This window comes from Chinchilla lanigera, unplaced genomic scaffold (genome assembly GCF_000276665.1).
Source record: "Chinchilla lanigera isolate Chin_1 unplaced genomic scaffold, ChiLan1.0 scaffold00075, whole genome shotgun sequence".
In the NCBI taxonomy this organism is placed as follows: domain Eukaryota; kingdom Metazoa; phylum Chordata; class Mammalia; order Rodentia; family Chinchillidae; genus Chinchilla; species Chinchilla lanigera.
In genome coordinates, this window is record NW_004955476.1 from 11,298,864 (window position 1) to 11,309,181 (window position 10,318).

The following is a 10,318-nucleotide window of genomic DNA, read 5'->3' on the forward strand; positions in this document are numbered from 1 at the left end:
GGCGCGGGGCAGGTTCGGACCCGCGCGGGCGCAGTCGGGCGCCGGCGGAGCGGCACGAGGCTCTGCCGCAGGGAAACTGAGGCCTGCTGGTGCCCACCACCCAGCGAGCGCTGTCGCGAGACAGGAGGCAGTGCCCGGGGAGGGCAGCCAGAGGCCAATCCCAGGAACCTCCGCGAGGCGGCAGGGGTCAGCGGACGAGAGCGGGGCGGTGATAGCGCCGCGGGCCCTTGCGCTGCTCTGGGTGTTGGGTGGACGCCTGGGGGGGTGCGGTCTCCGCAGAGGTCCCTAGTCTGGAGGCCGTGAGGCGTCGGCGTGGGGCCAGGGGTGAGGGTAAAGGTCAGGCCCTGCCTGCGGCCGGAGCGGACTCGGTAGCTGATTGACTGTCACTGCCCCGTACTCCCTGGTGACTCGGGACCTCTGCTGGACCCGGCCCGAAGAACTCTGGCGGATGATGAGGGGGTGGTGCAAGACCAGAGACACAAAGAGGACTCGCACAGGGATCACAGCCCACACACCACAGAAGGTCCCAGACACACAGAGGGCCAAGGGACTGCGGCAGGGCGCGCTTTATTGGGTCGTGCACAGTTGTTTTTCTTTTGCGGGACAGAGTGCAGAATAGCAGGGGCACGCGAGGCCCTGCGGCACTGACCACCCACAGGTCAGCCCGGGGGGCGGGTGTTGGGTGGGCAGCGCGCACCCAGGACAGGTGGCCTTCGAGGACCAGCTCCTGCGGGGGCCCAGGCGGGCTGGTCACCGGGCACTGGGCAGGTGGCCGGAACCGCGTCTAGGGGGCTGAGCCCAGCAACAGCAGCAGGCTGGTCTGGGCAGGCCCGCGGCGTCCAGTGGCTTCCTGTGGCTGCTTCCCAGCAGCCTGGCCTCACAGGAGTCCCTCTCGTCCCGCAGTCGTGTGTTCAGCTCCCTGAGGAGGGCGCGCAGCTGAGCTCGGAGGGGGCGAGCGAGGATGCGGGTAGGTGGGCCCCGCTCCCTCCGGCCATAAGCGGGCAGACACAGGAAGGCCTTCCTCCTGGCCGAATGGGGTGGAGGCCGAGAGCACGCGGGAGCCCCGCCGGGCTGGGCCTGAGCGCACCTGAGCAGCTCCAGCTGACGCAGGAGGCTGAGCTTCTCCTTCTGCATGTTCCTGGAGACGGCGACCACGTCCCTGTGGATGGGGATGTGACGAGTGCGGAGCACAAACGCGGAGCTGGGCTGGGCTGGGCTGGGCTGGGCTGGGCGGGGAGCGGCCCGCGCACCTTTGCGTCTGCTCCCGGCGGCCCTGCGCCTCGCCCTCCAGTCTGCGGAGCTGCTCCTGCGCCCCCTCCAGCTGCGCGCGCAGCGCCTCCAAGACGCCCCGCAGCTGTGCGTGCTGGGCTTGTGCCTCCTGCTGCTCGGCGGTCCGGGCCCGCAGCTGCTGCTCCAGCTGCGGAAACAGCGAGCATGCTGGCAAGAGCGCCGGACCCGCGCCAGCCCGGCAGTTCGCGAGGCCGGGGGAGCTGGGCCGACAGGGCGCCTCACCTCTCGCTGCCGCAGCCCCGCGCGCTCCAGCTCCTGCTCGCGGCTCTGCAGCTCCAGCTCCAGGTGGCCCCTCCGCTCCTCACGGGGCGAATTCTGGGGCGCACGAGGCACCTGAGCCTCGGCGCCCCTGAGGAGACTGCGGGGCACGGGGCGAAGGGCTCGGAAAGGGCGGGACTCCCGGTGGGCCAGGCAGGGGGGCCCACCTGGCTCCGCCCGCACGGCCGATGCTCCTGCAGCTTCTGTTCCAGCTCTTCGTAGAGGCCGCGTACCTCCCGCTCGTGCTCGCTCTCCCGCCTTGGGAATCGAGCGACAGCCGTGAGCACCCGCCGCTGCCGCAGACCCCGCCGCCGCCGCCGCCGCTGACCCTACCGCCCTCACCGCCGCAGCGCCTGCTCCAGGCCGTCGCGCTCCCGGACTGCCGCATCCAGACAGGCGGACGCGCGCAGCAAGACGTCCTCGAAGGAGCCCAGCAGCTCGGGCCGCTCGAGCTGCAGCCGGGCCCACAGCGACCTCACGGCGCGCTGCCTGCAGGGGACAACACTGTGAGGCCCGCACACTGAGGACAACACTGTCCAGGACAGCCCGGCTCACTCTGCTGGGCGCCATTCCCTCCCAGACCTACGTACGACCCCGTGCGCGCCCCGCCCCACCCAGGGCCAGAGTCGCAAATTCTGCAGGAAATCACGCCCGGTCGCTCCCTGGCAGACAGCCACGGATGGCTGGGCCTGGGAACGCGCGTGGGCCCCAGGCCGCATTCAGACCCACAGGAAGCAGAAGCAGGCGGGCCGCTGCCTCGCCACTCACTCGCCCAGGACCCGGGCCACCCCCAGCTGCTCCAGCGCAGCGCAGAACCGCTCCACATCCTCCTCGTCTTCCTCTTCTTCCTCCAGGGAGCCCCGGGAGCCCTGCACCTCCCACGACTCGAAGGTTTCCTCGGGAGTCCACGAGGGAGTCACACTCTTTGCCGGTTGCAGCCCCACAAGCCTCCCTGCGGGCACGGGACAGATTAGGAACCGCTTTGCCACCCTGGCCTTCCACCACCCCACCCCCCATATCCTGCCCTCTCCCAGGCCAGGTTTCCTGTTTTTGTTCCTTCTTCTGGTCCTATTGGCCTGGAAATGGGAGGTGACAGCCAGGTCCCACCCCACTGGGGTCTGGCAGGGGTACGAATGGGGGACAAGAAGGTCAGGCCACACATGGGGCAGAAGTGAGGAGGAGGAGGCCCAGCTCACCCAGGCCCAGACAGAACTCCCGGGCGGTGAGGAAGCCGGCATGGGCCTGGTCCAGGCTCTCAAATACCGCCTCCAGCTGCTCCGGCGTCAGGCGCAGATCACTCTGCAGGCCCTGGCCAGGCGGAGGGCAGGGTGAGCGGCCCAGTCAGCCCTGGCAGCTGGCTCTGCAGACCGGGTCTCACCTGTAGGTCCTGCCGGGTGATGAAGCCCTTGGCCTCCTTGTCGCACAGCAGGAAGAGCTCCTGGGCTTGCTGCAGCACCGCTGGACCTGGACCATGCCCTGCAGAGGCCCCCTCCTCCTCCTCCTGGGCCTCCACAGCCCCGGGCTCCCCAGGGCTGGCCATGGGGCTGTGGAGCCAAGGGAGGGCAGGGCAGAGTGGGGTGCAAGTGCAGCTCAGGACCTCCTGCTCCCACCAGGAAGGTGTGACAGAGGTGTGGGTGGGACTGCTGCAGGGTTGGGGGACCCCAGGTCTGGTCAGGTGACACAGACTTGGGGACCAGTGGGCTGGAGAACACCTGCAGCTCAGGATGAACCAGTGTAGGACAAGGGCAGGGGGGTGTCAATCTCCAGGGCTGGTTGTGGGAGCCCTGGTGAGGAGGGCAGACTGGTGCCTGGCAGCAAGAGAGGCCTTGGGGTGAAAGAGGCCCTACCACATCCTGGAGTGAGGGTCCCAAGCTGGGCCTGACCAGGAAGGATTGGGCCAGTCCTGGTCAGGTCTTTCTCCCTTGGCCAGGCCTGCGATGCCCTGGCGTCCTGACAGCTGGCAGGTGAGGTGAGCTCCTCCCACCCGGCTCCCAGGCCCCACAGGGCAGGTGCAAGATCCCAGCCTCAGGGCGGATGTTGGGTGCCTCCAGCTCTTATTAGCACCCCTAGATTCTGGACTTAACACTCCCTCCCCTGACTCGTCCCTTGGGTCTTATCCCAGATCCTCCTGTGGCTCCTTCCACACCCTCAAAGGAACCCCACCCACAGTCAGAGGCACCTGCCCTCTGACTTCCAACCCTGGATTGTCTCCCACAGCTACACCCAGCCAGCCACACCACCCCACCTAAGACTCAGGAAGGGCGATCTCTGGAGAGAGCAGATCCTGGGCAGCGGCAGGCAAGAGGAAGGGACAGGCAGGAGCTGGCTGGCGGCCCTCAGGCTCCCTAGACTCAGGTCCACCAGTGCCGGAAGCCGTGCAGCAGCAGAGCCTGGGGCGGGAGGAGGGCGGGCCGTGGACTCCTCACACCTCGGCCGCCTTGTCCTGGGCTGAGGAGCGCGATCAGCCCAGCTGGGACCAGCGCGAGAGCCCCTACCTGCCAGCTGCGCCTCCGCACCTGTGTTGCTCCCGGAAGCACTCCTGCCACGCCCCACCAAACCCCGTGCTGTCTGCCTGGCCACCTTGCAGGCCAGGACCCTGGTGGGCCCCGGCAGCGGGCGGAGCCACACTCTGCTGTCACCGTATCCCCGCCTCTCTGGCAGCTCGAGTGGCTGTCCCAGCTGAGCCTCCGGGGCAGCAACGGACCCCACCTCCTGGGCACCAGGGACCCTATGCCCTAGGATTGTAGCCGCTGATTGGGAACACCAGCCACCACCCCCCCACACACACACACACACACCCCATTCTCCAGGCTACAGTTGTCGCCAAAATGTGTACAGGAAAAAGCTATCAGGAAATAGACCAGATGCCTTCAGTGACTGTCTAAAGCTGGGAGGTTTTATTCTCTACACTTCCAATTTTGTTTGTTTTTTCCACTTTGTAAATAATAAAATCTTATACTAGGAAGTGGCCTTTAAATTAGCAACACTAAGCCGTTGAATGATGGGAGTGAGTGAGCCCAGGGAGGTCACCCTGCGGGCCCCCAGCACTCCATTTGGGGACACAGCTGCGTGCCCTCCTGCTACGGTGGGGATCCCGCCCACTTCCAGGGGTCCCCTCTCCCACCCAGCCTGCACCCAAACCCACCTGGACCCTGGGCTGTGCTTCCAGCCTGCACCAGCCCTGGGAGCCGTGTTGCCTCTGCTTCTCAGGCGGAACCACAGCAGACTGGGCCTATAGGACAGGACCTGGAGACAGGAACTGCACCAGGGCCAGGACCTGCCTGGCCGGCTTGTCCAGTCCCTTGCCCCAGCTCCTACAACCGTTATTGTTGGCTGGGGGCTGCCACCACAGCACCCACACCTTCCGGGAGGGGCAGGCGGGGGCTGAGCCTGTGGCTGGGCACCAGTACCCATCACCCAAGGGTCCTTACCGCTCTGACTGCCTCCTGGCAATGGATACCGGGAAACTCCTGGGACAGGTGCACTGCCCTTGGCTAGCACCCCTCCTCAGCACTCAGAGGTACTGGCAGCAGATACTGCCAGGCGCATGGGGACAGGAAGGCCTAGGCCCTGCATGCTGCAGTCTGGGACACCGGGAAGAAGAGCAAGCATAGAACTTTGTGTGCTGGCCATGGTGGCGTGGCACAGACACTCCCAAGTCCCCAGCCCTCACTCCAGGAGGCCCCTCCAGTGTCCAGCCCTGGAGTAAGCCCACGCCCACTGTGTCACTGTGTGGTGAGGAGGTGTGGTGACACCTTTTGTAAACAGTAGTTCTTTTTCCCAAATATTTCTATTGGCCCTTGGAAAGTTGTGCCCAAGAGTCAGCCAGACAGCCTGAGGGCAGAGTAGGGGCAAACAGATGAGTCCTTGGGAAGCAGAAGGCACAGGGGAGGAGGACCCCACCCAGCTGGCAGAGATGCCAGGCCCAGCATCAACCCTGGCAGACCTGACAGGCAGCTGCAGAGACACTTGCCAGCTGGTAGGAGCAGTCTCTTAACACCAAGTCCCCAAGCAAGGTGGGGCAGTCACACTGGCGTGAAGAAGGCAAGCTGAGCACTGCATACCTGCCATCCCAGCACTTTGGGAGGCTGAGGCAGGAGAATCACAAGTTTAAGCCCAAGTAATGTAGGGACTTAGCAAGACCCTGATCAAAAGAAGGAAAAAAAGGGCTAGAGACGTAGCTCAGCGCAAAGGCCCTGGGTTCAACCCCTAGTACTGCAAAAAAAAAAAAAGTAAAAGAGACAAAAGTTGAGCTGTGGCATTTTATTACATATACCTTGGCGAAAATAAATAATTCTTCACACATATCATTCAGCAAAACAAGAAAAACGAAGGCGGTGCAGGTGTGAGGTTCTCAAGAGGAACCTATGCTGGGCGGGGCAGGCAGGGGAGGAGGCTAAGGCACAAACACTAGAGTTCTGCACCCAGGGCAGCAAGTGAGTGGTTAGTGGGTGCATGTGAGAACCCCCTCTTTGCAGCGTGAAGGGTCCCAGTCCTCACTTCACACTGGTAACCGGAGAGGCCAGCAGTAGGGTCCGGCCAGTGCAGCTGAGCTCCTGGACAGGGAGGTTCTGGGGCCCAGCCAGGCAGGCGGAGGGCACTCAGCACGGGGGCAGGCCCGGCGGGTGCTGGGGGTGTGTGGGGTCCATGGCGGAGGGGTCCGCAGGTGTGGGGTGGTCTGTGGGTGCTCGCATGCGCAGGGCATCTGGTGGAAAGACCACGTTGGTGCAGAAGAGACCCAGCAGCAGCTGGCGCTGGCACTCCTCCCACTTGGCCAGCACATCACCCAACGAGAGGTTGCTGCGCACCCAGCTGGGCAGCGCCTCCCGGTAGCTGGCACAAGACAGGGGCACAGAGGGGAGTGACCGAGCACGGCGCAGCTCTGTGGTTTCGGACAGCCTGCAGGAAGGAGGGTACAGGGGCTTCAGTGGGGCCCTGAGGCTCTGGGCCTGGGCGTGTGGCAGTGAGGCAGCTCACCTGGAGGACAGGTGACTGCCCAGCTTCCTCTTAGCGCGCATCACCAGGTACTGGCAGATGCTGCCCGTCTGCTCCTTCATCCACCGGATGTCCTCGGGCACGTCGGGTAACCACTCCAGCAGGCTAGGGAGAGGCACGGGCCAGCATTGCAGCCAGGTCTCACAGGGCGCTCGCGGGGTGACCACCACCCATGATGACCCCCCAGCCCTCTGTCCTTGGTGCCTCCTCCCTAACCCCTCTGCCTCGCACCGGATGGTGAAGGACACAGCACTCTCCAGTGGCAGGGTGTAGGGCACCATCATGGCCGTGGCCAGCCGCACGGGCAGCATGTTGGACAGTGTGGTCATCAAGTCCCTGGGCTCCACACAGGCCTCCAGCAGGGCTGCAGGCAAGAGATTGTGGCCAGTTGGAAAGCGGGGTGAGCCCAGGGTCATTCAGCGCCTGCATCCCCACATCCCTGTCCTTGCTTCCTCCCCTGCACACCCTCATTGAGTCTTGTGGGAAGGTGCTCCAGAATGTGGTCCTCAATGGGCGGAGGCAGCTGCTCCTCAGCACTGGTCCTCTCCATGCCCCCGCTGGCCCCTTCTGTGTCCTCCTCCTTGGGGCCCCGGGTGGGGGGCAGCGCCAGCAGGGGGTTGGGCCGGTTCAGGAGGCCTGGTAGGGGTGAGGTGACAAATGAGGAGCTCTCAGTGGCCACAACCAGCCAGCTGGCTCACAGTGGGCATGCAGACCCGCCACCCACTGGCCCAGGCACGCCACACATACCGTTCCGCCTCAAGAAGCGCAGGCCGTCCCTGTAGCCCTGCTTGCACATTTCTCTAAGCACCTGTGGCAGAGGGACCCAGGTGTGGCCTGCTCTGCCTCCTAGAGTCCCTGCAACCCTGTCTCAGCTACCACCCTGTGACCACCACCAAGCTGTCCTGGACCCAGCACAAGTACAAGCAGGAGAGACCAGTTATGCTGCCGGCAGAGGGTGTGCAGGCCACAGCACTGCCCAGTGCTCTGAAGAGGCCATAGGGCCGCTGCCCACCCTGGATCCTTCCTCCCCTGTGCTCTGCGAAGACAGGGTGACCAGGCCAGCACCTCACCATGGGCTCTGGCGGGAAGAGGGCCTTAGAGAGGCGGTAGAGGTTGCGCAGGTTGAACTGGATGCTGGTGTTGGTGACCCGAAGTTCATGGATGTTAGTGGAGCTGTCCTGAGGACAGATGTCACTCTCCCCAGAGAACGGAGACACAGTGATGGTGTTCTTGAGCTCATAGAGTGGCAGGTTGTCTGAAATGCCACCGTCCACATAGCGCTTTGTGGAGACACACAGACACACAGACATGGTCACATGGACAGGGGTATGCTGGCTGCCCCACCTGGTGGCTGTTTTGTTTGGACCTTTCACCTACTGGGCACTGGCCACCAGCCGGCCTGGGCATTGAGCAGATGGCCAGACATCTGGGGGGGCTACCACAGGAAGTACACATCTCCCCAGGGCCACCCGCCTGCCTGCCCACTTCTTGGGTAACAGGAAGTGCTTGAGGCAACAGGCAGGGGGGCAGGGCAAGGCCCAGGCCTCCGTACATCCCAGGTCCCAGCCAGACAGCAGCTGACTCCACCACCCTCAGAAGGCGCTGGGGCAGGGTGGGGTAGGGATACTCACCACCCCTTGGAGGGAGGGAGGGATGAGCCCACAGTACACAGGGATGAAGGTGCTACAGACATTGGCCTACAGGGCAGGACAGAGGGACAGGTGAGCAGGGCCTTGGGGTCATCCTGTGCCCCCACTGTGGTCCACCAAGCCCACCTGGATGAGCTCATCCTTGGAGTTGAAGTGGGAGATGATGACATTCTCACCATCCGACACCCGGGTCAGGGAGATGCCCAGCCGCCCACTGGCACGCTCATAGCAATCATCGGGCAGAGTCTTCAGCAGGCAGCCCCGGATGGTCTTCACCAGGTTGAAGGAAGGGTGCAGGGGGCCTAGGAACCTCTTCCGGGCCTCCTTGGATACCTCGATGATGTTGGCACCTGCCTCACCTAGTGCAGCAGGCCGCAGTCAGGGGCCAGCACTGCTGGGCTTAGCACCTCCACGCTACGGCTTCATGCCCAGGGTCCCAAAGTGTAAATATCTGCGGCGTCTCCACTGACCCTGAAGGCTTCCACCACAGGGCCGGGTTCACAGTTGGGACTTTCAACATCTGTCCCTAGGTACAGTGAGGCAGGCCACCACCATGGGGATGGCAGACCACAAGGGCTGGCCGGCTGGGACTGAGACTTGCCCTCTGCCTGGTATTTTCCAGCTGCCTGTCCCCGTGAGTCACTGGGCCTGGCATGGCACACAGCCCAGGAGAGGGGAGAAGGCAGAGACTCAACTCTGACCAGGCTCAGCCTTTACCCACTTGGCCAGATCCAGTAGGGGGCCAGGCACACGAAGACCAGCCAGCTCAGGGCCACAGGCCCAAGGACAGCAGGCTGAAAGGAGTGGGCCCATATTCTGAGAAGACAAAACTGGCCCTCTGTGACAAGGGCAGGCACTCCAGCACTCTCTCGGAGGCTCACGGGTGCTGACCAGGCAATGCCAGAGTGGCGAGGGAGAGGAGGACCTTTGAGGAAAAACTGAGGGCCATGTCCTCCCGGGCCCCTCCCTCCACACCACAGGGGCTCTGGAGGCCCAAGCCTACTGGGAGGCAGCTTGCTGGTAGGGGTAGCAGCTCTGTGGGAATGGCCCAGTCCCATAGGGTGTCCTAAGGCCAACGGGTAGATTGCACTCACCAGTCTGAAGACCTCCATGGGGGAACACAGAAGTGAGCCCTGGGTCCCTGAGAACTACTATGCCCTGAGAACTAGCTGTGCCCCATCTCCTCCCCTCTTGAGGCCAGAGGTCACAGAAAGGCGGCAGGGGAGAACCCTGGACAGACTCCCGCTGGACAGGGCACCCTGTCACCTTGGCTGACCTAGTGGGCTGGGGGTTGGGCAGCAGTTCCCAGGACTTGTGAGGACGCTGTGTGCTGTAAACACCGCACACGTGGCAGGATGCCTGAATGTGTGACAGAGGCCCAGCCCAGAGCGCTTGGTCCCTGGCACTCCTGTCCATGCGAGATGGGCATGAAGGCTGGCCGCAGCTGGGGAGCCAGGCCAGAGGGCACTGGGCCGGGAGAGCGCAGTGAGCTGCTGCCCACATCCAGCCCTGACCCTGGGTGGGCTCTTCCTCCAGCGCCCTCAGGAGGGACCAGACTACTGGCCCAGACGCTCCTTGAGGCCACCCTCGCTTAGGGACTCTGGCCAAGGCAGCCTGGAACTCCAAAGTCCCAGGCTGCGCTGAACGCTGCCCAAGAGGACGGGGCGACTCGGCCCCTCCTCACCTCTGGTCCCGCCCCTGGCCACTTTCTCTTTCCATCAGGGCGGCGGCACCTGCCCGCCCCAGCCTTCACCCGGCGGGCACCCTCGGAGCACAGCGCACCGGGCCCGCCCTGGCCCCAGCCCCGGCCCGGCCCCTCACCCAGGCAGGCTCCGGTGACCAGCGCCGTGGCCGTCAGGGCGCCGGCAGAGGCGCCATAGATGTGCGTGGCGTTGGCCACCAGGAAGGGCGCGTGCTCGCGGAGGCAGGAGGCCACGCCGATGTGGTAGACGCCGAGGAAGCCGCAGCCCGCGAACGAGATGTTCCACTTCGCCTCCCGGGGGAACATCGCGGCTCCGGCCCGCGGGCGGCTGTGCGCTGTCGCTGTCGCTGCGGCTTGTCCCCGCCAGTGGAGGCGGAGACGCTGCTCCGCCCGGCGGCAAGGCGGCGTCTTAGCCCGAGCGGGG

At 64.6% G+C, this 10,318-nt stretch overlaps 3 protein-coding genes across 12 annotated transcripts in view; all 3 read right to left on the reverse strand.

Moving 5' to 3' along the window:
* Positions 1–127, reverse strand: part of Cd151 (CD151 molecule (Raph blood group)) — a gene marked incomplete in the record, with an annotated part of 4,632 nt that extends 4,505 nt beyond the window's left edge. The window contains 1 exon segment of the mRNA XM_005401807.2: positions 1–127.
* A 362-nt stretch (positions 128–489) lies between these two features.
* On the reverse strand, positions 490–5,242 carry Cracr2b (calcium release activated channel regulator 2B). Of its 10 annotated transcripts, none has more exons than XM_013502951.1 (11): positions 4,980–5,233; positions 4,694–4,780; positions 3,794–3,938; positions 2,927–3,092; positions 2,745–2,856; positions 2,317–2,500; positions 1,891–2,037; positions 1,716–1,806; positions 1,513–1,605; positions 1,251–1,417; positions 490–1,159 (listed from the first exon to the last, which is right to left on the reverse strand). In XM_013502951.1, exons 4-11 carry the CDS (start codon positions 3,086–3,088, stop codon positions 751–753), a joined length of 1,365 nt encoding a protein of 454 aa, XP_013358405.1. In that variant the 5' UTR covers positions 3,089–3,092; positions 3,794–3,938; positions 4,694–4,780; positions 4,980–5,233; the 3' UTR covers positions 490–750. The 10 variants fall into 10 exon arrangements, with proteins under 10 accessions (XP_013358405.1, XP_013358404.1, XP_013358411.1 ...); XM_013502950.1 differs by having other exon boundaries at positions 4,694–4,794; XM_013502957.1 differs by lacking the exons at positions 4,694–4,780; positions 4,980–5,233 and having other exon boundaries at positions 490–919; positions 1,088–1,159; positions 3,794–4,137.
* Positions 5,243–5,796: 554 nt separating this feature from the next.
* Positions 5,797–10,318, reverse strand: part of Pnpla2 (patatin-like phospholipase domain containing 2) — a gene marked incomplete in the record, with an annotated part of 5,096 nt that continues 574 nt past the window's right edge. The window contains 10 exon segments of the mRNA XM_005401809.2: positions 5,797–6,173; positions 6,176–6,447; positions 6,526–6,648; positions 6,775–6,907; positions 7,009–7,179; positions 7,291–7,351; positions 7,614–7,823; positions 8,175–8,240; positions 8,319–8,551; positions 10,014–10,309. Of these exon segments, the coding sequence (XP_005401866.2) occupies positions 5,959–6,173; positions 6,176–6,447; positions 6,526–6,648; positions 6,775–6,907; positions 7,009–7,179; positions 7,291–7,351; positions 7,614–7,823; positions 8,175–8,240; positions 8,319–8,551; positions 10,014–10,200 (1,671 nt within the window).

What these genes read in the sequence shown, in the direction of transcription:
- Cracr2b (XM_013502948.1), bottom strand. Translation starts at nt 2,786, where the DNA reads ATGCCGGCTTCCTCACCGCCCGGGAGTTCTGTCTGGGCCTGGGTGAGC. An exon ending in CTGGAGCAGGCGCTGCGGCG is followed by an intron (nt 1,807 to 1,890) that starts GTGAGGGCGGTA and finishes TCGATTCCCAAG; the next exon opens with GCGGGAGAGCGAGCACGAGC. An exon ending in CGCCGGGAGCAGACGCAAAG is followed by an intron (nt 1,160 to 1,250) that starts GTGCGCGGGCCG and finishes CCCCATCCACAG; the next exon opens with GGACGTGGTCGCCGTCTCCA.